Source organism: Rana temporaria, chromosome 4 (genome assembly GCF_905171775.1).
Source record: "Rana temporaria chromosome 4, aRanTem1.1, whole genome shotgun sequence".
Classification (NCBI taxonomy): domain Eukaryota; kingdom Metazoa; phylum Chordata; class Amphibia; order Anura; family Ranidae; genus Rana; species Rana temporaria.
In genome coordinates, this window is record NC_053492.1 from 118,416,089 (window position 1) to 118,443,829 (window position 27,741).

General features: G+C 41.2%; 1 protein-coding gene across 2 annotated transcripts in view; it reads right to left on the reverse strand.

The window, feature by feature from the left end:
- LOC120936507 (rootletin-like) overlaps positions 1-27,741 on the reverse strand; it is a 167,164-nt gene that overhangs the window by 121,583 nt on the left and 17,840 nt on the right. For both annotated transcript variants that reach the window (XM_040348921.1, XM_040348920.1), the window contains exons 2-5: positions 27,174-27,327; positions 23,355-23,500; positions 12,125-12,277; positions 9,062-9,145 (exon numbers count right to left, since the gene is read on the reverse strand). In XM_040348921.1, the coding sequence (XP_040204855.1) occupies positions 9,062-9,145; positions 12,125-12,277; positions 23,355-23,500; positions 27,174-27,327 (537 nt within the window). The remainder of the gene's footprint in view (positions 1-9,061; positions 9,146-12,124; positions 12,278-23,354; positions 23,501-27,173; positions 27,328-27,741) is intronic.

Consider the following 27,741-nt stretch of genomic DNA (forward strand, 5'->3'; position numbering starts at 1 on the left):
ATTAATATTATACAGGATTTAGGATTTGTGCAGCACGTTACAATATAAAGAGAGACAATATAGTTACATAGCAAAGAAATACAAGAGGGTTAAGAAGGCCGAGTTTATAAGAGATTACAATTTAATAGGGTGGGGCAAGTGGTACAAAAGGTAATAATTGTGAGGGATAAGCTGATAGAAGAATTCAAAGTGCAGTTGTTAGGTGGAGGTGGGATAGGCTTCCCTGAAGAGATGAGTTTTCAGGGATCGCCTAAAGGTGGCCAGAGTAGGAAATAGTCGAACAGATTAAGGTAGGGAGTTCCAGAAGATAGAAGAGGCTCTTGAGAAGTCCTGGAGACGGACATGGGAGGAGGAGACAAGAGAGCTAGGGATCAGGATATTTAGGGATGAGTGAAAAAGACATTTGGGTGATATTTTGAGACAAGTTTGGTGATGTAGCTTGGGGCAGAGTTGTAAATTGGTTTGTATGTTGTCGCTAGAATTTTTTATTTAATTTGCTGGGCAATCGAAAGCCAGTGAAGGGATTGGCAGAGAGGGATGGCAGACAGTGAGTGGTTAATAAGGTAGATGAGTCTGGCAGCAGCATTCATAATAGACTGAAGGGGGGGAATAGCCTGTGTAAGGGTAGGTTTAATGCCCCGTACACACCATCACTTTATGTGATGAAAAAAAACGACATTTTCTGTGAAGTAAAAAATGACGTTTTTGAAACTTAAATTTTCAAAGACGAAGTTGCCTACACACCATCGTTTTTCTCACAATGTTCTAGCAAAGCGAGGTTACGTTCCACCACGTTTTTCCATTGAAGCTCGCTTCATAACTAGCTTCTGGGCATGCGTGGGTGTAAAAACGTCTTTTTAAACAACGTTTTTTGCTACACACGGTCAATTTCTGTGAAGTAAAAAACGATGTTTTGAAAAACGACACATAAAATTCAAGCATGCTTCAATTTTTTTTGGTCGTTTTTTAGAAGACATAAAACGAAGTTTTCCACCACACACGGTCAATTAAAGTGACATTTTTAAAAACGTCATTTTTTTTCATCACATAAAGTGATGGTGTGTACGGGGCATTAGAGAAGGGAAGTGCAATAGTCAAGGCAAGAAATACAAGGGAGTGAATGAGTAGCTTAGTGGTTTCATTAGTTATAAATGGGGTGGATTTTAGAGATGTTACAGAGGTTAAGTCTACAAGCTTTTGACAGTGTTTGGATTTGAGACCGAAAGGATAGGTCGGAGTCTAGGTTTACACCTAGTACCCTGGCGTGAGGAGAGAGACTCAATCTTCGTACACACGACCGAGAAACTCGACGGGCGAAACACATCGTTTTGCTTGTCGAGTTCCTTGTTAGGCTGTCGAGGATCTCGGCGAGACAAATTTCTCCATTCCCGTTGAGGAAAAAGAAGACATGCTCTCTCTTTTTGGCTCGACGGGATCCTCAACAGTTTCCTCGTCGAAAAGTGTACACACGACCGGTTTCCTCTGCAAAAAAAAAAAAAAAACAGCAAGTTTCTTGCTGGTTTTTGCCAAGAAACTCGGTCGTGTGTACGAGGACTGATAGTTGTATTATTGATGTTTTGGAAAAATCTGGGAGGAGGGCACAGATGGGGGGAAATATCACAAGCTCGATTTTGGAAAGATTTTGTTTGAGGAAGTGGTGTGACATCCATGTCGATATGTCAGTTAGTAAGTTAGTAATGCAAGAGTGAGGTGAGTAGTAGAGTGATAGATTTGGGTGTCATTGGCAAAGGATGGTATTAGAAGCCACGGGAGGTTATTAAGTGAACAAGAGAGGAGGTGTAGATAGAGAAGATAAAGGGTCCAATAATAGCGCTTTGGGGGACCCCTACAGAAGGAGGAAGTTGAGAGGAATTCTGAAGGAGTTCTCTTTTAGGCAGGAGAAGAACCAGGAAACAGCAGAATCTTGGAGGCCAAGGGAATAGAGTTTATTGAGGAGGAGATGGTGGTCAACAGTAACAAAGGCTGCATAAAGGTCTAGTAGTAAGAGTATGGAATAGGGGCCATTGGCTTTAGCAGTTAGTAAATCATTATTGAGTTTCAGTAGGAGTCCTGTGAGCCAGACCGTGAGGGGTCAGGAAGGTTGTTTTCAGTAAGGTAGAAGCTCAGACGGTTGCCTGTCACTGCAGTTGAAAAAGAACATAGATTTGACCGAACTAACGATTAGAAAATCGAATGAATGATTTTAAAACAACATTGGAAACAGTATTGTACTGTGTATAGCCAGCTTAAATGTTTTAAAAAACTAGGTCACTTGAAAACAGACCAGCTTGTTGTTATGCACATTTTTCTGTAGCACTTTTACTTTTTTTCTAAAGTGGATTGTGAACTTTCTATTACTGTGAAGTAAACTTCAAGAACACCTGTGTACTTTTCTCAAAGCACAAAAACGGCAAGTATTTGTTTTACTGGTGTGACATTAGTCATTTTGATAGATGCGCCCTGTTAAATTATTGCTGGATGGATGATAGATGCTCCCTGTTTTAAGCATTGCTTGAACAAATTCTTTGGATGTTTATGAAGTAATGTAAGATGAAGAGAAGAATAGAGCCAATATTACACATTTTTAAAGAGAAGAGTGAAAGATGAACTCCAAGCAGGTATAAAATAAATGAACGCAGAAATGAATTAGTGCTACATTTAACTTTGCATTAACTCGCACTGGGAGCCAATCAGATGAGCCCATAAGTGTACTGTGGTTCTATCACTATCCAGTAACAGGCTTAGGGTGAAAATGTAAGTTAGCTGCATTACTTAATTGCAGTACAAAAAAGTAAGGTCTCCATCTTGGCTTTGCTAACTGGGCAGTGTAAAATTTAAGACTGAGTACACTGAAAAACGAACTGTGGCAGGTAAAATAGTTCTGATATATGGATTTCATCTTCATATTTAGTGGTTTGCTGAAGTTTAGCTTGAAAAAGAAGAAATATTGTATGTGTGCAGCAGTGGCGGCCCTTCCATACGGGGAACAGGGGCGCCACGCCCCAATACATGCGCCTGGTCCCTAATCTACATGCAGGGCGCCGGACGCATGGATTACAATTTTTTTTCTCTTTCAGAAGCACATGATTAGAGCCTGAGGCTATAATTTACTTAAAAAAAGGGTGGGGTGGGGTGCAAAGCACTGAGCCCTGATCCCACCCAGTTGTGCGACAATAGCAAATTAATATGCACTATTGTCTTCCCGATTCTCCTCCCAGGCAAGAGAAGTGATCCCATTGGCTGCCAAGGAGGAAGAGACGCAGGGGAAGCCGCCGTGAAGCCGAGGAGGAGGAGACGCAGGGTAAAGCCGTCGCCCACGACCTAGATGGGGTAAGTCCATGGCTTATGACCGACCGGAAAATATACCACCAGCCACCACTGGTGTGTAGGTGGTGTGTAGGTGGTTAATCTCAGATGAGTATTGTGCTGGGTATTGATGCCTAAGCATCTATGTCAATGTATTTCAATTCATGAGCAATTTTAGCTCATCTATTTCTAACATAAGAAGAATTCCAGGTATGGATATTTTATACATAGTTACATTGGTACAACTTAGACCAAGGTAACTATGCATATATAATACCTGGTTGATGCCCCTGGAAGCTGGAAATCACTGAAGCAGACATTACTACTCCAGCGATCTCCACTTGCTTCTGGGTCCCATCCCAGGCAGCTGCCATGCTGCATCTTGAACACAGGAGGTCGGCCGATCGATACGGGCAAAGGATTCTCTGATTGGATGACGTAGAGAGGCAGGGCGGTGACGTCATCTTTCTATCTCGTCCAAGCAAAGAACGCATTGCATTCATTAAGAAAATGCAAATATTTCTCTGAATGGCGCTGGTGCCAAGATGTGTTAAGAATGTAGAAGGGTTGTTTTTTTTTATTTATTTTTTATTTATTTTTTACTTGAAGATGTGACACAGATACATAACAGAAAAACCTCTTCACATTGCATATAGACTGTGATAAACGCATGAAGTATAACAATTATACAAAACAGTTGCATGTGAGTAAAGGCAACTACTCAGTCAGACTCACTCCACTAGATGAAGTCTACTATAGGGTAAACAAACATCTGTGCCCATCACTTTTTGTTTCTTTTTTTATTGAAAGAGAGAAATATGAAAGGAAAAAAGAGAGAAAAAGTAGAAGTCAAAGGAGAGAGAGAGAGGACGGGGAAAGGGAGATGTAGGGAGGGAGGGAAAGAGGGAGAGAGAGCGAGGAGACGCAAAAAAAAAAAAAAGAGGGGATATACCTCAAGGGGGGGGGGGGGTACCCCCAGGGAATCAAGGTCGGTAACTCTGAACAGGCGATGGGGATCCTAAACGGTGGATCCTGCCATGTATTGGTGGAATTCATCAGAGAAGCGAAAGAGGTTCCAATGATACCATCTGGACTTATGTTCCTTTGACGAAGGGGAAGGGAGTTACCGCTCCAAGTGGATGTGTTTGAGTGATCAATGTCCTCTCAGGAAATCAAGGGTGCCGGCAATGCACAAGGCAATTAGTAGAAAAGAAAATATGGACAGCCGCACTCCAAAAAAACCTTGATGGTTGTCTTTATTTTAAAAGGATAAATGTCACAGCTATGACTAAGCACTAGTTGATAGTGCGAAACGCGTCAGCTGTTCATCCCTGTATTTTTTGCTGTGATTTGTAGTGCATTTATCCTTTTAAACTAAAGACAACCATCAGAGTTTTTTTTGGAGTGCGGCTGTCCATATGTTCTTTTCTACTAATTTCCTCTGACGAAGGGTAGCTGTTGACATGGGATCCTAAGGAAGTAGAGATCACTGGAATAGTGGTGTCTACTTCATTGATTTCCAGCTTCCAGAGGGATCGACTAGCTATGGTATATAACTGAACCAATGTAACGAGGTACAAAATATTCATACCTGCAATTAGGTGGACTTTCACCCAAAATGGAAAGTACCACTCATACTCTTCCTCCCCCAAGCCTCTGAGATGACATCCCAAGAGGTTGCTGGACCAGTCCTACAATGCTGTGCCTTGCGCATGTGCAGTGGGGAGCCAGCTGTGAGTCACAGTTAGAAGTCACAGTTGGTTCCAAAATACAAGATAACGGCTCTGGAGAGACCGGAAAAGATTTGACTGTGGAGAAGACAGACTGGTCTAGACTAGACTCCATGGTCTAGTGAGTACCTGTTTCGCAAAAGTCAGCGGCTACAGTACTGACCTTTAGGTGAAGTCTCTCTTTTTTTATCAACTCTACTCAGTTATAATGTTGGAATTCAATGAAAAAGACTTACGAACACTTTTAGTAATCTAATTCACTTATTTTTTTGCTTTAGCCTTTCTGTGACATACCACAACTGTAAAATTCTTTTTAAGGAGAGGCAAGTAAAAAGAATCCAATTCCATTTTTTTTTTTTCATCTCCAAGAATCACAAAGTTGCACACACCTGCATCCCAGCGGTGGGAAAGAGGCATTCCAACTTAACACATAATACAAGAGAAGACAAAAGGTACACGGCTGTAGCATGTTAATAAGTGTTCCCAGCCACCACAGGTGCTCAGAGGAATGGGCTGGAGAGGATTTAAGTAAGACATGCTTAACAGCACAAACACGGTGCCAAAGCTGCTTAAATGTAATAGTAAACATTGTTTTTAACTTAGTAATTGAAAAACCAATTCAGACTTGTTTAGCACGTTATTCCTAAATATTTTTCACATTCCTAGCATTTTAAAAACATGGGCTGAACATGTTCTGTGTAAAACGTCAATAATGCAATATTTCCCTCCATCACTCATAGGCGTCTCGAACCTCCAACTGACTTACAGGAACGACTATGCAGCTTTGTGTAACAATAACAGGAAATGTCCATGTTTACACTTTGAGAATTATTAGCTATGCTGATAAGGCCTCTGATTTAGCCAAATGCCAACAGTAAAATTCCTTATTCTTTATTATGAAATTCTGATGTTAATGCGAGAAAACAATAGTAAAATATATCTAAAGCCAAAACCTTTTTTTCGTTTTGGACAAGAGTTTAAGCCACCATAACGTTTTTATGGCTGTATGTGTCCCCGTTCATCATCTTTTGTGAGTATTGTCACAGAAAATTATTGGGTATTGAAAATGTTCTAAGTATCTTCAAAACAGCTTCAAAGAGGAAATAATACAACAGGGACACCTGTTCTGGTGACACCTATCTACGGTGGGATCTCTTCCTGTTGTGTTTATGGGACAGAAAGCAAAGGTAGATCTTCTCAATTTAACACAGAAAGACAAAAAAAACGACAAAGGTTCTAACTTTTTCCGACCCCATACAAAATGTAAAAAAATGGTTTTAGATATACAGTGGAACCTTGGATTACGAGCTTAATTCGTTCCAGGAGAATGCTTGTAATCCAAAGTACCCGAATATCAAAGCGAGTTTCTTCATTGAAGTCAATGGAAACAAAAATAATTTGTTCCACATTGACTTCAATGGGATGCAATACCGCATGCGGCCGGGGAGGGGAAAGGTGGGGCGCGGAAAGCCTTGGAAACTACCAAAAAGGCCAGAGGACACTTCGGCTGACCTCGGCAAACCTCGGAAAGACTTCCTACCCGAGATTTGCCAAGGTCAGCCGTGCTGTCCTCGGGCCTTTCCAAACGACGTCGATCAGCGACATTCGGCTCTGCTTGGCTCCCCCCCACCTCAGGCCAAAAGCAACATACATGAGCACCAGAAGGAACTCATTAGCTCCTTCTGTTTGTTGAGTGTATTAAGTTGTGACTTATGCAGGCCATACATGGTCGAATTCCGAATTAATTTTCTTTAGAAAATCAGAAATTTTGTGCATTTTGTGATCCGATGGTGCCACCATTGATTTTGAAATTCGACCACCCAAGCCTTCAATTTCACCTCATGCTGCTACACAAAAGAATGTTTGTGGCCGGGAATCTTCCTTTCTTTCTGGGAATTTTCTTTTCTTGTGCTCATGCGCATTTATTTTTCGATTATATTTCTCCCACGATTCTCCCAGCATTGATTAGTAATTCATTTGTTTTTCAAAAAAACTCCAACATGCCCAAAGAAAATTCTTTTGAAATTTGACCCATGTATGGCTGGCCCTAGTAGGTAACGCTTCTGAGTAAAGGGCTTACTATGTTTTGTACTGTGCCTAGATGAACGCAGGGCACCATGTTAAGGCTGAACCACATGTGAGATTATAAACCTCTTGTTAACAACTAAAATCAATATAAGGTAAAATAAATTAAACATTTGCTAACAAGTGATTATAGTAAATATCTCCTAAACCGTGGAGGTTTAGGAGATATTTCAAGCACCTACAGGTAAGCCTTAACCTCCCTGGCGGTAATCCAGAGTCTGGCTCGGGGTGGAATTTCAGTACTAATAGCGGTAACCCCGAGCCAGACTCGGGATCGCACCGCAGTATCCAGGCAGGGAGTTACTTACCTTGTCCCCTGGATCCTGCCATGTCTCCCCGCTGTGTGATCGAGCTGTCTCCTCGCTCGATTCACACAGTGCCCGAGTGGCGCCGAGCCCCGTTCCCTGCGATGTTACTAAGCACGGGGGGGAGATTGGCGCCAAATTCAAAAAAGTAAACACACACTATAGATACAGTACACTGTAATCTTACAGATTACAGTACTGTATAAAATAATTACACAGCCCCTTTGTCCCTAGTGGTCTGCCCAGTGTCCTGCATGCACTTTTATATTATAAAAACTGTTCTTTCTGCCTGGAAACTGGAGATTGTCCATAGCAACCAAAAAGTGTCCCTTTATGTCAAAAGTGGTTTTAGACCAGCTAGAAAACAGTGATAATAAATTAGAATCACTTGCAGAATTGAGCGATAGTGATTTGTGGGGAAATTCGTCATCAAACACTGAAAGTAATGACAGCGACAATTTTGCAACTGAGCAAATTTCAGTGTTTTTGATATGATTACATTATTGAATAATTTTTATTATTATTATATTATTATTTGTTATAATTATTTATAGTTTTTTATTATATTATAATTTATGATTTTGTGTTTCAAACTTTATCATACCCAGGATGTCTACTAGACTCTTGTTTGGACAGATTTAAATGAGAATTACAGGCCTACAATATAAAACGCCAAATTTCCATGCAAAACAATTGTACCGCTTTCAGCACCAAAAATCTGAAAGAATCATACCGCCAGGGAGGTTAATCTAGGCTTACCTGTAGGTTACAGTGGTTGTAAAGGGTTTACAACCACTTTAATAGAGCCAAAGGAAAACAGCCTTAAGCTGCCCATATAAGGAGTACAATTCAGCAGAGACTGGCTTAATTTCAATCAATATATGGGCAGGCTGGTTGTACAGAAGTCAATCTATCAAATCTGAGGCCAATGTAATACAAATATGCGGCCCCACTGGACTGGGCATTTTGCCGCGGGCTGCATATTTGCGTACCTCCCTTTGTATTTGGTTTACATTGTAGCAAATTGTAATTTCTTCAGTGTTGTCACATAAAGCCCTGGTTCACACTGGTGCGATTTGACATGTCAAATCGGCAGCATTTTCCGGCAATTGCCGGCAATGGCACCACCCTAATCAGTGCGACGTTGCATTTGCGGCGCTGCACCAATTTCAAAAAGTAGTTTCTGTACTACTTTATTGCGGTTTCGGGATTTACATTGACAAATCTGCACAGATGTCTCTGTAATCGCAGTCGAAATCGGGACTGACAGGCAGGAGTAAAATTGTGCGAGTACAGCTGAACTCGCACGGCTTCACTCCCACAGCCCAGTGTGAACCTGGGCAAAAAGATATAATAAAATATTTACAAAAATGTGAGGGGTGTACTCACTTTTGTGAGATACTGTAAGTAAGACACTGATCTCTAATTGCTGGAAATGTCATACATTTATTTTAGAAGTGTTTTATTTGGAAAAGGACATGGTGTGATCAGAATTTTGGCCTGATTTATAACTGCAAGCCTATAAAGCCCTTGTATTACCAGATGCAGCCAAATAAGTGGATTCTGACTGGTTAATACGATCATTACAAACAAGGATCTTCAGTTGCAAAAAATCAGCCTCCTCTGCATACTTACTGACAGTCTCTGCTGCTCACTCTCTGAGGTTTTCTCAAGGAGCTTCTGTTCCAATTCTCCGCACTTACTCTTGTATTGCAAGACCTGCAAATTAGGCACTTATTGTTAGAACACGTTTTTAATGGGTGATAACTATACATATTTTAAGAAATCTTTTAACAAGAGCTCTCTCTGAAAATGTTAGTTGCCTGCCTGTCCCAGGCTTCAAGACTTTTTGAATCACTACTCTGGATAAAGCAAGCAGAAATGCCAATCAGCGATGCAACTTCAATTTTCAGAGGGAGAGATCAGCCATGGCAGCTGATGCAGACAAATTTTTATCAGTACAGGTTTCCCGAAAAAGTCTAAGAGCCAACATTTACAGACCCATGGGTGGGTCCAAAAACACCAAATTGCAACAGATTTTGCAGAAAAGTATTACCTTGTGAAGGTCAATGTAAAAAAAATATCCTAGCACTTCTAGACATCTCACTGCCTTCCAAGTGCGTCCTGTGAGACTGATGGTGCATTATTATTACTGGTCTCATTCATGCATTGTGTATTTAGTATTTAAAAAAGGGTACTTTCCTCATAACTATGACAATATGAACATGAGGCAGTAACCAAGGTAGACAACTGTAATAAAGATGTGCCATAATATACTTTCCTGCTTCCTTACTCAAAATTACTGCAAGTTTACAGCACCTTTTTACCGCATAACGCAGGCATATCAGAACTGCAAACATCAGAGCAAAATCAGACCAAAGAGAGCCAGGGGATGCAGAGTTTTGTCAAAGAGGTTATACCTGTCTGCCCATTTTTTTTTTTGGAGTACCAGTGTCCAATTCCTATTGAAGGCTGCAGTATAAACCTAACTGTCTCTGAATTACTAAATCATGTGCTTTTTCATGAACGACAAACAAAAACTTCTTGCCCATACTGTATATGCACTTTAAATTTGCAGATAAAAGTTTAAAGCTTTCAGCCGAAATGGCACTTTTCTTAACAAGAAAGCAACATGTGTCTACCACCTGTTGAGCTACGTTGATTTTTATGGGGACTGCAATCCACTCTCAAGAACACTGTAGCCAACATTTCTGGGAGTTGAATCTTTCAATCTTTGCTTATGCAACAATTAAGAGAAATCCTGATTCATTTTCATGCTGCTGGGGCTGATTCACACTATGGGGGTTATTTATGAAAGGCAAATCCACTTTGCACTACAAGTGCAAACTACAAGTGCAAAGTGTACTTGAAATTGCACTGAAAGTGTGCTTGGAAGTGCAGTCGCTGTAAATCTGTGTGTAATCCGTGTGTAATCAAGCCAAGCTTGAGCAGAATTCCATTGGAAAAAACATCCAAGGTTTTTCCGACGGGAAATCTGATCGTTTGTACGCAGCAGTACAATCTGGAAAACAGTGGCCTCATAGTGAAACACTCACCAATCTAGTAGAGAGCGCTTAGACAAGAAAAAAGTATGAAGTATGTTTCTCATTGTGGTGACCCATCAAGGATGACAAACATAAAGTCAGTCTTTCTAATGGCAGCAGTAATTAAAAGGTGAACATGTACAGCATGAACTACATCGAGACAGAGAACGCAAATCTCCTTTTGATGTATGGGAGCCAGAGTGACAGAAGAACAATGTCCTGGTTGAGACAAAATGACGAAACCATCTTAGGACAAAACAAAACTCTAGGCCTCAATATCACCTTTTTCTTGTGTAGAACCAAAGAAAAAGGCCGTCAGCTCGGACTCACGCCTTGCAGAGGCAATGGCAACAAGGAACATTATCTTCTAAGTATATCTGCAAACATCTCATAATAAATACAATGACAGTGAATCAATTTATTATATTTATTATAAGATGTATTCACATTCCATCAATTGTATAAGGACAGCGCACTTGAGAATATTTGTCTACTTAGTTGTACATCCTATCCGGATTGGTGTTTTTGATGCAGCAGTCCTTCATTTTTAATTATAATTGAGTTTTTCACTTGGTTAATAATCACTAAGTGGATAAGGTGATTGATTTGCAATATTATTACAAAACTTTTATTTCAGTAAGCGAACAAATATATTTTTGGTTATAAATATCTGCAAACATACTGTAACTTGATAGGCAAGACAAGAGATTTGTTTAAAGCAGGGATATTCAAACTACGGCCCTCCAGCTGTTGCAGAATTACAAGTCCCATGAGGCATTGTAAAACTCTGACATTCACAGACATGACTAGGCATGATGGGAATTGTAGTTCCTTAACAACTGGAGGGCCATAGTTTGAGGACCCCTGGTTTAAAGTATAACTGAAGTGTCCAAAGAAAAAATAATGCTAGGAGTTAAAAGTTTTTTTTGTCAGAAGAGACGTGCAAATTCTATTTAGCCAAAAAAACTTTTTCCCTGGACACCTAGAAATTACTTATTTTCTGTGTACATGCACCATGCAATGTAAATCTAGGCTCATTCTCAGCATGCGCGGGAGTTACATCATGATAAGCAGCAATGTGGGCCCCAGAAGTAGCAGTAGAAAAGATGGTGGGGCATAGAGCAGGGACAGCTAGCCTAGACCTGTCATCACAAAACAGCCTCCTATCTAGAACACACATACAATCAGGGGATCTAATTTCTTCTTTACATTTTGCAGAAGGTCTGTACCAGTTGGAAAAGATTTTCCATTTTATTTACATTTTGACTACTGACCATGTTTTTATCATGAACACTAACCCTCCATATTTACATTGTAGTTACTAGGAATTATTAAAGAACTCTCTTTAAACTTATCATGTGTACTGAGCTTCTATAACTTTATCATGATTTTTTTGTCATATGGAGGTAATCAGGTAATATATCACCATTTTATTGTGATTGCCGAGACGCCATAAACTTTTCATCATAACTGTTCGTCATGACTGATCGTCAGTTTTCTCTTCATTATAAATTGATCATCCCATCAAATTCACAGATTTTCCATCTCATCATAATCTCCATTTTATCTTAGCATAATTGTTAATCTTGGTCAAATGAATGCACATCCAAATATCAACCGTTATAAAACAAAAAGTAAAAACATGAGTGGCTACCTTATTCTGCAATCTTTGCACTAGCTGAGCTTGCCTCTGCTGCCCCTCCTGGTAGGCAGACAGTTTACGTTTATAAGCCGTCTCCTCTTCCTGAAAGCGTCTTCTCAGTTCTGAAACCGTTTCACTCTCTCCAGACCTCATCATCTGTTCCAGCTGTCAAGAGGTGCGCAGAACATAAACACGTTTGCAAAATGAACATATCTAAATCACGGAATACAATACATATCTTTATTGGCAGTAACGATATAAATGCAACTTTGCAATGTATATAATAATGAAAACATTATGTATGTATCTGATAGGCGTGCATGTGTACATAAATAACAGAATCCTGTTGTACTGCTCTGATTTTGTGGGTATATTATAGACTAGACAGCAATATCATTGTATATTTTATGGTGGAAGACAGAAATCCCAGAACACCAATTAAATCTCTGAAGTACACAGGTGATACAATGACACTGATGGGGTTGATTTACTAAAGCAGTAGTGCATTTTTTACTTTGAAGTAAATTTTCACTTAGCTTAATGAACTAGGTGAAGCTGTGCTGACTTCAATCATCCAATAATGTGTAAGCAAAAATAAAATAAACATTTCTGCAAATTAAAAATTTCTTTGCAAAGTGAATTTTCACCTAACTTCACCTCATTCACTAAGCTAAGTGAAAATGTGCAAAGTAAACAAGCACTAGAAAGATTGGAATGAATTAAAATGTCAAATGAAACCCCATAAAACTGCTTCTGCTATAGGAGGAGGCAGTGAGATCAGAAGTGCCAAGCTGCAAACAAATATATATGTTCCCGTTTTGCAGTAATGATTAGTAACAGTATTCTAGTAGGGAGATCAGAAAATCCCACCTGGTTTGCTTCCAATTTATAAATGTTTGAGGTGGAAAACTACTTCATTCAAGTTAATTCGGGAAAAAAATTATGAAAAAAGTCTGAAAAAAGTAAACAACGTAGTGAACTGCAAAAAAACGCTAAAGCAGAAGTAAAATGAATGACAATTAATTTGCTAATGCACTGTGTATTATAAAAGGATAGTCAAAAACTTGTTTTTTTTTAGTACTACTGAACTTCCGCAGTCTCTTTGCAGCTACGTCATGTTTACGTACATGCAGACCAGAGTTGGCTGCATGGTATTTCTCAGGAAAGGTTTTCTGATGGTGACAAGAGTGGACCATGCCTGCTTTATGTGTGCTAAGATGGTCACTTGTAGTCTCTAGAAAAACAAACAAGGCGCCTCTAAGTGCAGAAGTATAAAACTTTTAATATGCCCTAAAGGGGTTAAAAACACTTACAAGATGGTGGATGAAACAGGCATGTAGCAGGTAAGTGCGTCCAGAAGATGTTCCAGTGGCAGGGCCATCCCAGTCTGTGATGGTAAAGCTTCCAGGGAAGTCTACGAGATAACAGCCAACCTGTGCTGTGGATGTTCAGGGGACACAATAGTGCTGGAGCCTGGGGATGATGTCAGAGGAAGCGAGACAAAAACCAACATGGAACACAAACAGGAAGTGGACAGGAAGTGTGTCATAGATACCGCCTCTATGACACTATTGGTTTTTGTCTCGCTTTCTCTGACATCATCCCCAGGCTCCAGCACTATTGTGTCCCCTGAACATCCACAGCACAAGTTGGCTGTTATCTCGTGGACTTCCCTGGAAGCTTTACCATCACAGACTGGGACTGCCCTGCCACAGGAACTGTAAGTGTTTTTAACCCCTTTAGGGGATATTAAAAGTTTTATACTTCTGCACTTAGAGGCGCCTTGTTTGTTTTTTTGTTTCCATTAGAGATTGCTTGTCTCCCTGAGTACTGCCTAAAATGTGTGAAGATTTGCTACCCTCTCCAACACAGACATTATCTGTCAAGATTTAAATGCTTGGAGCGCCCTGGATATACACATTTTACTTGTAGTCTCTATCAGATGCCTGTGTGAAAAGGTGATAACACAGAAGAAAGGCTGCGTACACACGATCAGGCTTTTGCCTGGCCAAATCACATCGGAATTACATTGGAAAAAAAATAGAACATGTTCAATAACTAAACTCCGATGGAATTCATCGGAATTTCCGATGAAAAAACTACGATGGGGCTACACAGGATTGGAAAATCCGATGGAAAAAGTCCATCTGACTTTTTCCATCAGAAATTCCGATCGTGTGTATGGGTCAGAACAGTTGGGAGATCTGAACAAGGACCTTCATAGCATGATCAGCTGGTATTTTAACATATCAGCAGATTTGTTTGAATGTGTTTTATTTAGGAGAGATGTACACCATTAGAAACAAAATGTAACATGGGACTATATCCTATCAGCTTAATGTTACACAATGGTAGTTCTATCCCAATATAAACATCAAGAAGATACAGGAGACTTTATAAAGTTATAAAGAACAAGCTATGCATCATATTACAATGTCATGAAAGGGATAGGAAGTTGTTGTCATACACAATTCTGGGAACATCTTTAAAAAATGTCTTTTGTTTTTGAAAGTAAAAAAAAAGCCCTGCGAAAAACTCTGGGCTGAAGCAGGGTCGGGAAAAGTAGGGTCAGAGGATGAGTGAACCTTAGGAAAGGGAGGATATGCTCCTCCTGGAGGGGATACCAGACCAAGAAGGACCAAAGACGATTAATGAAAAAGGGAGAAAGAAAAAAAAGGAGGGGGGGGGGGCAACACGGGAAGTGGAAAGTAAAGGGGAAGGGAATGAAAAGAGTCCTTTCCCCCTTAAGTCCCCACCTGCCAGCCAAATGACCCGGGGAGCAGAAGGAGGTGTAGTGCAGACCTCACAACCGAGTTAAAAATCAGAAAATGCAAGACAGGGTTATAATGCCTGCTTATATTTGTCCTAGCATTTGAATTCCTCCCAATAAAACATCTTTTGGGTTTGGACAGAGCCCCTGTCACCAAGGGCTGTAGTAAGCTCTTTCATCTCTTGGATGTAGTTCACTCTGGCAAACCACTGTTTTAAGGTTGGCAGGTTAGTATGTTTACAGGAACTCAAAATACAATCCTTAGTGGCATTAAGCAGATAGATTACTAGCGATTTCTTATACCTCTTTTGAGACATGAGCGCAAGGTGGAATAAAAAGCAGCAGGTTTAAAAAGTATTGAAAATTATTTTTGAAATATATGAGATTTTAACAATCGGATTTACATTTACTTTCAAGTGGTTGTAAACATCAGACATGAGATATGAACCCTCTATAGTGTGTACTTGTTTCAATTAAGAGCACTAAGTGTCATTTCTGTCTGATGCTTCATTCCTCTATCAACATGAATCCATTCTGAAGCCCTATACACACAGCAGGGAATCCCGTCAGGAAAAAAACTTTGGTTTTGAATGGCCATCTGTATGCTGTGCATACAGATGGCCATTCAAAAGAACCGCCGTTCTTTTGAATGGCAAGAAAGCGGTGACGTCATCAACTACATCGAGCCGGCACTCGTCACATTCGATGCTGTCGCCACCATCTTACTACACCCTACACTACCCTTGTATGCTACCGCGCATTCGTCAAAGTCTCATCGAGCATGTGTGGGTTTACCTGGGGACAGGTAAGCATACTGACGTACGATTTTCTCAGCAGGAAACACTGCCTAGAATCCAGACAAGAAAATAGAGAGCAGGTTCTCTATTTTTCTCGTCGGGATTTCCGGCAGTTTCCTCGACGAGAAAGCATACACGCGGTTTTCACGGCAAAAAGCTCTCCCAGCAGCTTTCTTGCCGAGAAAACTGGTCGTGTGTACGAGGCTTTACAAGTTTTTTTAAAAAGAGAAAGAGGATGATAGGGAGGGAACTCCAGCTGATTGACAGCTTTGGCTCTGTTTCTGTGTGCTGTGTGAAAGGAGTGTGTCCCTTCCCTCCAATCAGCTGTCAGAGCTCTCCTCACTGAGCTCTGCAAAAGTGTAACTTCAGTTCTCTGTTCTTTTTTCTGAACTCTCAGACAAGTTTTAAATTCAGACTTTGAACAGTTGTAGAGAAGAGAAGATATACAGATACAACTTATATAGGAGGGTTGGTTTCATCTCTGTGTATCACCTGAGGCCAGTCACTTCACTGGGTATATGTAAGGGTTTACAACCACTTTAAGGGCCACTGTTTTTCTATATATTTTAATAGTAAGATCTGTCCCATAATTCCTGGCTCTGGCTCTTAGGTATTCCAACTTACTTTGGAATTTTGGGGTTTTCATTGCTCTTTTTTTTATTATTAAAAATACAAGGAAAGTGGGACTGTTACTTATTATGGCAAGTGAGCAGACCCAGGAACTCAGGCACTGATAATTTACTGCCAAAGTTGCCCACACACATAAGAAACTATTAGGTGATCATACTCTCTGGTATTACCAAAAAAGTGTTGAGTGACCTTTTAAGGAACGTTCCTTCTCTGGCATCCCTTTGTGGAAAATAAGAGATCGCACCAGCTCGATGGTGACATAAATGCTCCAAGAAAAGGCAGCTGAATATTGGAAGTTAAACTTCTCACGAAACAAATGGCGCTATATATGTATTTTGTAAGCATTCCCCTATATGTACTATGTAAACAGAATAACACATGGCAAAAGGTTTAGTATTTTTTTTTAATGCTAACATTTGGAAGTGATCTGTAGGAGTGGCTGCTCCAGAGAGAATTCTGCTGCTCACACACTGTGGCCCCTGTTATAAGGCAATGCTAACTCACTTTCCTTTTAGTTCCATGAATGCTGAATGAGCAAGTCACTGTGTGGAGTAACTGGTCCCCAGGGGATCACATCAACCTGACTTAATCGCAAAGTACTGGGATAAAAAGGCATTACTGACTTGTTATTTTCTTGTTGATAGAACCTTTTTGTTGTTTCTCTGAAAATGTGTAGAATATAGTCACTAGACCTAAAACACTTGCATTAAATGCATTGGTACATTCAAGAAAATGAAAATGTTTCCTAAATATACACCAAATAAGATGTAAAATCTTCATCCTATTAAATAATTCTATTACGTTTTTTTTATATTTGCTATTTATAGTAGCACAGTGGCATATTGTTAAATCTTCTCTTTTGCATTACTTCTAGACATTTTGGTCTGCATAGAGGATGTTTCCTGCAAATCATCTGCAAGTCAACTGTTTGTAGGAATATTTGTCCTGCACAATGACAGAATTATTTCAAATACAGGCAACAGTGTTAGCCTTCTGTATTGTGTATAGACAGTCCTCTAGATTTGTGTACATCTGGAAATGCATTACAATAAACAGTGTTTCTGATGTGCTGAGTAAGGCCGATTGTCAGAAAAAGGCATTGGACACAGAAATGTTCTAAATGTTATTGTTACCACACTTATGCTGCTTTTGCATTGTCCAATCACAAGACCACCGGACCTGTCAATAAGCAAGTCTGCTCACTGTGCCTGACAGATTATTTATTTATAAAACACAATAACTGTTACCACTTCCACCTGCTCATTCTCCACATTTACAACCTTTTGTACCACCTGCCCCACCCTATTAGATTGTAAGCTCTTTTGAGCAGGGCTCTTTTAATTCTCTTGTATTTTATTGTATTATAACTGTATTGTCTCCCTTCTTATATTGTAAAGCACTGCGTAAACTGTTGGCGCTATATAAATTCTCTATACCAGGGGTGTCAAACTCAATTTCCTTGTGGGCCGCATCAGCATTATGATTGCCCTCAAAAGGGCCGGTTGTATTTGTAAGATTAGATGTCCAGCGCATCCCCTCCCCATATATTAGATGTCAAGAGCCACCCCACCATCAGAATTTGAGTCCCCCACTCTCCCTTACATGACATTGCACCCCCCTTTCCTTATGCTGCTGCTGGAAAGAAGCTGGATGCATTGCTTTAACCACTTCCCGACAACCTACGACTTTATACGGCCGCAGGGTGGTTCTAAATCTCTGAGCCGTCGTGTTTTTACGGCATCCGCTCCTCCTGGCCACTGGGCGGCGCGCGCGCACGCCGCATCACTGGAATGCCGATGCGCGTGCCTGGCGGCCGCGATGTCCGCCAGGCTCCCACGATCGGCGGTTACAGAGACAAGGACGAGGATCTGTGTGTGTAAACACACAGATCCACGTCCTGTCAGGGAGAGAGGAGACCGATCTGTGTCTCTTGTACATAGGGACACAGATCGGTCACCTCCCCCAGTAACCCCCCTTCCCCCACAGTTAGTAACACTCACTACGGTACACATTTAACCCCTCCCTCACCCCCTAGTGTTAACCCCTTCAATGCCAGTCACATTTATACAGTAATTCGTGCATATTTATAGCACTGATCGCAGTATAAATGTGAATGGTGCCAAAAATGTGTCAAAAGTGTCCGATGTGTCCGCCATAATGTCGCAGTACCGATAAAAATCGCAGATTGTCCCCATTACTAGTAAAAAAAAATAATAATAATAATTCTGTCCCCTATTTTGTAGGCGCTAAAACTTTTGCGCAAACCAGTCGCTTATTGCGATTTTTTTTTTTTTTTTACCAAAAATATGTAGAATACGTATCGGCCTAAATTGAGATATTTATTACAGCAACAAGTAAAAAATATTATTTTTTTTTTCAAAATTGTCGCTCTATTTTTGTTTATAGCGCAAAAAATAAAAACCGCAGAGGTGATCAAATACCACCAAAATAAAGCTCTACTTGTGGGGAAAAAAGGACGCCAATTTTGTTTGGGAGCCACGTCGCACGACCGCGCAATTGTCAGTTAAATCGACGCAGTGCCGAATCGCAAAAAGGCCTCTGGTCAGGAAGGGGGTATATGTGCCCAGTAAGCAAGTGGTTAAAGCAGAAAGTAAGGGTCTGCAGTAGGACCAGAGGAGGGTTGGAGCTCTCATGCAGCTGCAGGAGAGGTGCGAGGGCCACATGAAATGGCCTGGAGGGCTGGATTCGGCCCACGGTCCTTGTGTTTGACACCTGTGCTCAATACTAATAATAATAATTATAACTGTTCCTCTATAATGCAGCATACATTATCCCAAGAATAGCTAGAACAGTCTCTGATTGCTCAAGAACCCTAGAGTTCCTCTAGGGGTTACCAGGGTTCTTTGAGCAGTAGCAGATGAAACTACGGTCTGATGGTGCCTGCATAGTTCTGGCACCATGATTTAGAAGACCCACAGTGAAGACTCTCCTCTCATTTCTAATGTAAGTAACCACCGACACCAATGATATTTTTAGCTTTCTTTATGGGAAGAACTCTTCCCACTGACCACCAATGTAAGGGGAGTTCCTACCACTAACCATGAATAGAAGGTAGGACTACAATGACTACCAATGTAAGGGCATTCTTTTCACAGACCCTCAATGTAACATGGCATTCTTTCTAAAGACCGCCAATCTACAGAGGCACTTCTCCGACTAACCCCAACTGGGGGACTTCTCCACTGATTACCAGTGTAAAAGGGCTTCTTTCAAGTGACAGCGGGCACTTTTCTACTGACCATAAGTAATAGGGTACTTTTACACCAGCCACCAGGAGACACTTTTTAATGGGTACCAGTGTAAGTTGGCATCTTTCCATTGAGCACCTATGTAAGGAGGCACCTTTCTGATGGAGTACCAGTGTATGGGGACACCTTCCGACTGACAAATACTAGGGAACTTACCTGTCCAGGGATCCAGCGCTGTCCTCACCCAGGCTGGTCTTCAGGTCCTTGACACCGGCATGTTTGCTGTGGGAAGTCGGCTGTGATTCCTTGCCGCTGCACAGCCGGCTTCCTACTGCACAGCACTTTGTGAATGTGCCCGCAGCCTCCTGAAATCTGAGACGTGTCCCAGAAGGCTGCAGGCAAAGAGGGGGAGGGCTGAACTTTTGCTTGGATCCAAGCGGAAGTTTGAGTGGGTATTAAATCTAGGTTCCTGCTCCCCCCCCCCAAAAAAAAATATAATGTTCCTAATGTAGTAGAGAAGAGGGAAGGAGGATATAAAGCGAAACTTCCCTTTTGGATGAAGTTCTGCATTAAAGGGGTTGTAAATGAAAAAAAAAATTCCCTAAATAACTTCCTTTACCTTAGTGCAGTCCTTCTTCACTTACCTCATCCTTCAATTTTGCTTTTAAATGTCCTTATTTCTTCTGAGAAATCCTCACTCACTGTTCTCCTGTCTGTAACTACACACCGTAATGCAAGGCTTTCTCCCTGGTGTGAAGAAAGCCTCTTGAGGGGGCGAGCAGGAGTGTCAGGATGCCCACTGACACACAGCTCCTTTCTCTATCTGCAAAGTAGAGAGCGTCCTGACTTGCCTGCTCGCCCCCTTCTACCTCAAGCGGCTTTCTCCACACCAGGGAGAAAGCCTTGCATTACTGTGTGTAGTTACAGACAGGAGAACAGGAAGTGAGCATTTCTCAGAAGAAATAAGGACATTTAAAATCAAAATCGAAGGATGAGGTAAGTGAAGGAGGACTGCACTAAGGTAAAGGAAGCTATTTAGGGGATAAAAAATAATTTTACAACCCCCTTAAGCGAGGGCTTAAGCCTCGTACACACGACCGGTTTTCTCGAAAAAAAACAGCAAGAAAACTGCTTCTTGCCGAGATTACCGTTCGTGTGTACGAGGCATTCAGGTTTCTCATCAGGAAATCTGGCCAGAATCTCGACGAGAAAAAAAAGAGAACCTGCCAAGAGAGTGTATACTTACCTCTCGCCGTGTAAACCCGCGCATGCTCGAAATGACTTTGACGCGGTAGCTTCCACGGCATAGGTAGGGTGAAGCAAGATGACGGCATTGAATGTGACGAGCGCAGGCTCTTTGTACGCGATGACATCACCGTGTTCTTTCCTTTCAAGAGAACTGCGTTTTTTTTTAAACATGTCTGTACACTCAGGCGGCAAGAGTTTCTTGCCATGAATCTCGTCAGGGAAAACTACGTTTTTTTCCTAAAATATTCTTGCCCGTGTGTACAGGGCCTAACTGTGCAAAGAGAAAAGTACCAGAACCACAACTTGTAAAGTCCAGATTTTATTTTCATGTATCATAAGAAAACAAAGTATATCGGGATTCAAAGGGTCCCCTTCATCACAGTCTGGCAGTGTTTAATGAAAAATGATTTGTTGCAGTCAGCAACAAGAGTTGTCACTCATGCATGACATAACATTTAAAAAGAACCCTAAATAAACTGATTGGAGATCTTTGGTTGCATGGTCAATTGAAAACTGGATCTGGTTACAGCCTGGCTAGTTATCTATTGTTGCCAAACCCCCCTCACCAAGTGTTCCAGAGTAGCTGTATGCATTTTTTTTATTTCCCTGTATTCATACGTTTTGATCCAGTTAAGCCAATTTTGATATTTAGCCAGCAGCTGACTGGCGCCATTAGCATGATGCTGCCACAGTTTTACAGCTCAGGTACAGACGGGGTGATCTTTATAGTTGGTTTTACGTTTTTTCAAAGCATACGCCCTAAAACCACAGAGCCAATTTGCAGCTAAAAGTGTCCTTCAAAACATATGCCCTTTAAAACAGGCCATATACACTGATCTATTTGTGCCAGAGGATACAGCAACATTGTTGAGGGGTTCAATTTGTGGCTAAATGGCACTAAAACAGTTTGGAAATAATTATTAACTTGACAGCTCTCAATCTGATATAAAACATTTGTGCTGAACAAAATCCGTGGAGAAATATTTATGTTGTCCAATAAAATGTGTCACTATAGAAGCATTTCTTTTTGAAAGTGTGAAAGTTTGACGTCTCTTGTGCAGCTAGAAGGGATCTGTGGGGGGGGGGGGGGGGGGATAGGAGGCGGAGATCACACGTCCCTGGGAAAGTGCTTGTGGGGAGGGCAATGCTCCCACTGGGTTGTTAACAGCCAGACAGTTTATTTAGTGCTGTTATGAGAGAGCGTTAATTCTGCTCGGGAAGGTGGGAATGTGGCCCTGTGGGGGGAGCGGAGGGATGCAGCTGGAGGTAATGATGCAAGTTCTGCTCTCAGGGACAAGGTCACAAGGCAGTCAAGGACCCTGCTGTCACTGTGTTTGTTGGCTTGTAGTAGGCTGCCAAAGCCTGACACAGCATACAAACAGAAATTTTAGCCTCTGCTGGAGTCAAGATGAGTACGACATGCAGATGGCACTGTGAAAGGAACTTAGTTATTGCTGTAAACTGTACTAAATATATACAAATGCAGGTAAGGTATTACTGTACTAGTGTTCATTTTTGCTCCAGTCAAACATTAACACTATAAAGTCACTCCAAACTGCTAAACACCTCTAATTTTCACCCCGACATTCATCACGTCCACCTGGAGGCCCTCCCTGCTTGCTTTTTCTTGACTGCCCATGAATTTGAGCCTGCGAAATGCAGGTCAGGGGTTTCCTAGGTTCATTCACAACTCTATTCCTGTAAGAGTGTAAAATGAAGGCGCACAGCCAAGATTCTAATGAAAATAGACTGTAGCCCTGCTCAGAGGCATGCAAGCCCTGTCAGGCCGCGTACACGCGGTCGGTCCATCCGATAAGAACGGTCCGAAGGAGCCACTAAAGCCCTGTACACACGATCAGTCCATCCGGTGAGAACGGACTGAAGGACCGTTCTCATTGGTTAACCGATGAAGCGGACTGATGGTCTGATATGCCTACACACCATCAGTTAAAAAAACGATCGAGTCCAACGCGGTGACGTAAAACACATTGACGTGCAAAGAAAAATTAAGTTCAATGCTTCCAAGCATGCGTCGACTTGATTCTGAGCATGCACGGGTTTTTAAGCGATGCTTTTGCATACTAACCATCGGTTTTGACCTATCGGTTAGGCATCCATCGGTTCAATTTTAAAGCAAGTTCTAAAATTTTTGACCAAAGGATAACTGACCGATGGGGCCCACACACGATCGGTTTGGACCGATGAAAAGGTCCTTCAGTCCGTTTTCATCGGTTTGGACCGACCGCTTGTATGCGGCCTTATATGTCAGCATTTCAGTATAACAAACTCACAGGACGACAGTGCAAAGGACCTTGTGACTTTAGTGACTCTGACATTCCCTCCTGGTGTACCCATGCGCATGGCAATTAAATCTAATGCAACCATGTGACAGTAAAATAAAAAAAGGGATATGTAGTGATTATAATCAAAACTAGGCATTTGTGACGTCATCTAGCTGGTAACATTTTCACTACCATTCTGAATCATTAGCGTTCCCCCGCTGATGGCGCAGACAGATTGCAAGGCCAAGTGATATTCCTTGTCCTAGTCTAGGTCTTTGTCTCCCTAAATGTTCTAATCCTGGTTACCTTCTCGTTGAGTGCATGGTTCTTGATAGTGAGGTCATCACGCTCAGAACGGGTCAGTGCCATCAGGTCTTTCAAGCGAAGCAACTCATCTTGCAGAGATCTGTTCTCCTCCTTTAGACTTTTGTCAGTTGATATGTCTGGGAAACCTAAAGAAACAGAACAATTAACAGGAATGGAAACATTTTTTTTTTTTTGGGGGGGATTAACAATTTTTATTGTTATTAGTTTTCCAACGTACAAAAAAAAGAAATACAGGACATTCAAACATGCCAAAGTGCAAAAGGTTCCATCACACCAATATTTGAATAAAAATATAGTAAGTAAACCTCAAGCCAGGGCACGCAGTAGGTTATCACCTAGCGCTTAAGTAACAGAGTGAGATCATCAGTCTTGCTTCCAAGAAGTATAGAATACATAATCACAAATAAGCCTTAACCACGCGGAGGTATGCAGACGCATACCAAAGGTCACTGTACGAGGTACAAAAGTGAAGTGGATTTGGATTTGGCCAGAACCAGCTCTTGAGGGAGTCTATTCTATATTTTCACAGCTCTTACTGTGAAGAAGCCTTTCCATATTTGGAGATTAATAGCCAGATTCACAAAGAGTTACGCCGGCGTATCAGTAGATACGCCGTCGTAACTCGGAATCTAAGCCGTCGTAAGTTTAAGTGTATGCTCAAACTGAGATACACTTAAACCTAGCTAAGATACGACGGCCTGCGCCGTCGTATCTTAGGGTGCAATATTTCCGCTGGCCGCTAGGTGGCGCTTCCGTTGAGTTCGGCGTAGAATATGCAAATAACTAGATACGCCGATTCACAAACGTACGCTTGCCCGTCGCAGTAAAGATACGCCGTTTATGTAAGGCGATTCCCGGCTAAAGTTAGTCGAACAAATAGTTGGCCTAGTCAATGTTAAGTATGGCCGTCGTTCCCGCGTCGAAATTTGAAAAGTTTACGTTGTTTGCGTAAGTCGTCCGTGAATGGGGCTGGACGTCATTTACGTTCACGTCTAAACCAATACGTCCTTGCGGCGTACACACTGGGAAATGTCCACAGACGGAGCATGCGACGTTCGTAAAAAACGTCAATCACGTCGGGTCACGAGTCATTTACATAAAACACGCCCCCCTCATCCTCATTTGAATTAGGCGCGCTTACGTAGGCCCATTAACGCTACGCAGCCGTAACTTAGGAGGCAAGTGTTTTGTGAATACAGCACTTGCCTCTCTCACTTACGGCGATGTAGCATATATGCGATACGCTACGCCGCCTCAAAAGTAAGCCAGTCTATCTGAATCTGGCTACAAATCTCTTTTTCTCCAGACAGAAAGAGTGCCCCCTTGTCCTCTGTGAATAACTCTACACCAAATTCACCACTTACTGTTTGTATTTATATATGTTGATAATATCATCTCCTCTTCTCAAGAGAGAATAAACTCAGTTCAGATAATCTTTCCTCATATCTGAGTCCATACATGCCTTTTATCAGTTTGGTTGACCTTCTCTTCACTTTCTCCAGTTCCCCAATATCCTTTTTGTGAACTGGAGCTCAAAACTGAACTAAATTCCAGATGAGGTCTTACCAATGATTTGTTCAGGGGCAAAATGATCTCTCTCTCTACAGCCCATACCTCTTTTAACCACTTGCCCACTGGGCACTTCACTTAAACCCCCTTCCTAACCAGGCCATTGTTCAGCTTTCAGTGCTGTCACACTTTGAATGACAATTACTCAGTCATTCAACACTGTACCCATATTATTTTTTTTTCATACAGAGAGCTTTCTCATGGCGTATTTAATCACCACTGGGTTTTTTATTTTTTGCTCTAAAAATAAAATAAGACCAAATTCTGTTAGAAAATGCATTTTTCCTAGTTTCTGTTATAAAATTTAGCAATTTAGTAGTTTTTCTTCATACAATTTGTCCAAAATGTATGCTGCTACATATCTTTGGTAAAGATAACCCAAATAAGTGTATATTATTTGGTCTTTGTGAAAGTTATAGAGTCTACAAGCTATGGTGCCAATCACTAAAAATTGATCACACCTGATGTACTGACGGATCTCATTTCTTGAGACACTAGCAAGTAGGAAAGTACAAATACCCCCCAAAATTACCCCTTTTTGGAAAGTAGACATTCCAAGGTATTTAGTAAGAGGCATGATCAGTTTTTTCACGCTTGAATATTTTCCCCAAATTCTTTGCAAAATTAAGATTACATTTTTACCACAAAAATGTCATTTAGAACAAATAGTTGTTTCTTCTTCATTTTCTGTTCCCTAAAGTATGAGTAAGGGCCAGTACTGAGGAGTCTAGACCCCTTTGAGGTGACTATTTTTTCTATTTTTATGCACAAACATATTTTAGGTGAACATTCACATATTTAAAAAAGCTCTTTGTTACACACACCCTACAATAAAAATGTTTTTTTTCAGTGAATAAATCATTTATTTTTCTCTAATGCCCCGTACACACGATTGGTTTTTCCCATCGGAAAAAAGTTGGATGGTGTTTCCGACGGAATTCCTCCCAAGCCTGCCTTACATACACACGGTCACACAAAAGTTTGGTGAACTTTTGACCGCCAAGAACGCTGTGACGTAAAAGACTACGACGAGCCAAGAAAATTAAGTTTAATGCTTCTGAGCATGCGTAGAATTGTTTCTGAGCATGCGTAGGAATTTTGCACGTTGGGATTTGTGCACACGATCGGAAACTCCGATCAGTTTTTTTCCTGACAAGAAAAAAAGAGATCCTGCTCTCTATCTTTTTCCAGCAGTTTTTCCGTTGGAAAAAGTCTGATGGAGTGTATAAACGGTCGGGATTCCCGACCAAAAGCTCTCATCAGACTTTTTCCAACAGGAAAACCGATCATGTGTACGGGGCATAAGTTGACCTCAGTCCATGTACATCTTCTGTATCTAGAATCATTATCTTAATATTACCTGGCAATGTTGGGGGGAAATCTCTCCAGAACATTTCCCACTGAATGATTTGGCCTCACCTACTGCTCTGGTGACAACTCAAAATGTTTGGTTTCCCCTCATTCTCTATCTTTGTGACAGTTGTCATTAGGACAAATAGATGGGGGGGGGGGGGGGGGGCTCCCCAGCAGGGACACAGATAAAAGAGGTTCAAACCCTTCCATATTCTAATCTAAAATTTTATGAAAAAGGTATGCTTTTACATTCCCCTTAATACATATCAGATGGGTACATCCATGTTATTGCTTAAAGGGGTTGTAAATGTTAGTTTTTTATTTTCTAAATAGGTTGATTCACTTATCTTTTCCTTCAATTTCCCTTCTAAATGTTCTAAATACTTTGTCTGAATTTCTCACTCCCTGTTTCTCCTCAGTAAGCTTTCCACCATCATCCGAGCTGTGGAAAGTCAGCCAGAACAGCTTACTGAACAGCTTACTGAGGAGGAACAGGAAGTGAGAAATTCAGACAAAGAAAACAAAGAAAAAAACATTTAGAAGGGAACATTGAAGGAAAGGGTAAGTGAACCAACAATGCACTAGCTTAAAGGAACCTATTTAGAAAATTAAAAGACCAACCTTTACAACCCCTTTAACTTGTTAAAGAATCAAATAGTTGTTACTTACAGCTGATGAAAGTATAGGGAATCTGCATCCACGGAAGGCAAGAGAAGAATAAGTGGAAAATATTACAGAAAAATAAAACCATAAAAAGTATACAGTAATGAAATTAGCAAGATATAATGTTTTGCATACAGTGTAAAATGTATCAGAAAAACCAACCTTTTGGTCAGGTAACAGATATCAGAAGCAAAAGTGATAAAATGGACTTACTATATGGAGAGTCGTCACTCAGATTCTGGGTGATGATCTCGCGAATGCGCGCTGGGACAGGAGTAAGTGTGTCTCGCTCCCCTTCTCCACTGCGAACACTCAAGATTCGGTCTTCATCTGCACTGTCTGGATTGAGTACTGTGTTCTCCAGGCGCTGAAACAAACATTTAACAAAGTTTTAGAAAAAGAAGGTAATAGACATTTTTTGATTCATTGTTATGTAGAGTCCTGCTCCCAATGAGTGGGCGATATAAGTTGAAATTATAGTTGTCTGGGCAGTAGTTTGGCCCAGAGAGATTTCGTTCAAATTCATGGCTCTGTTCCAGTTTAGCTGGTTGCACGGTGGGTGTCGCTGTCGCCGCTGGTCAGAGTTGGAAAGGCAACAGGCTGGATGCATTGGGTATCTCATTCCCAGAAGCGGCCCAGAGGGCATGGTCAACCCGCTGTGCATTCTGGGAGAAGGTACTTAAGGGGCAGACACCATTTTGTAGGGTTCGTCTTCCGATCCCACCCTGAGGGCCCTCCTGGCCTCATGGATGTATTGGCAGTTACCGCCTCGGGGCCACGT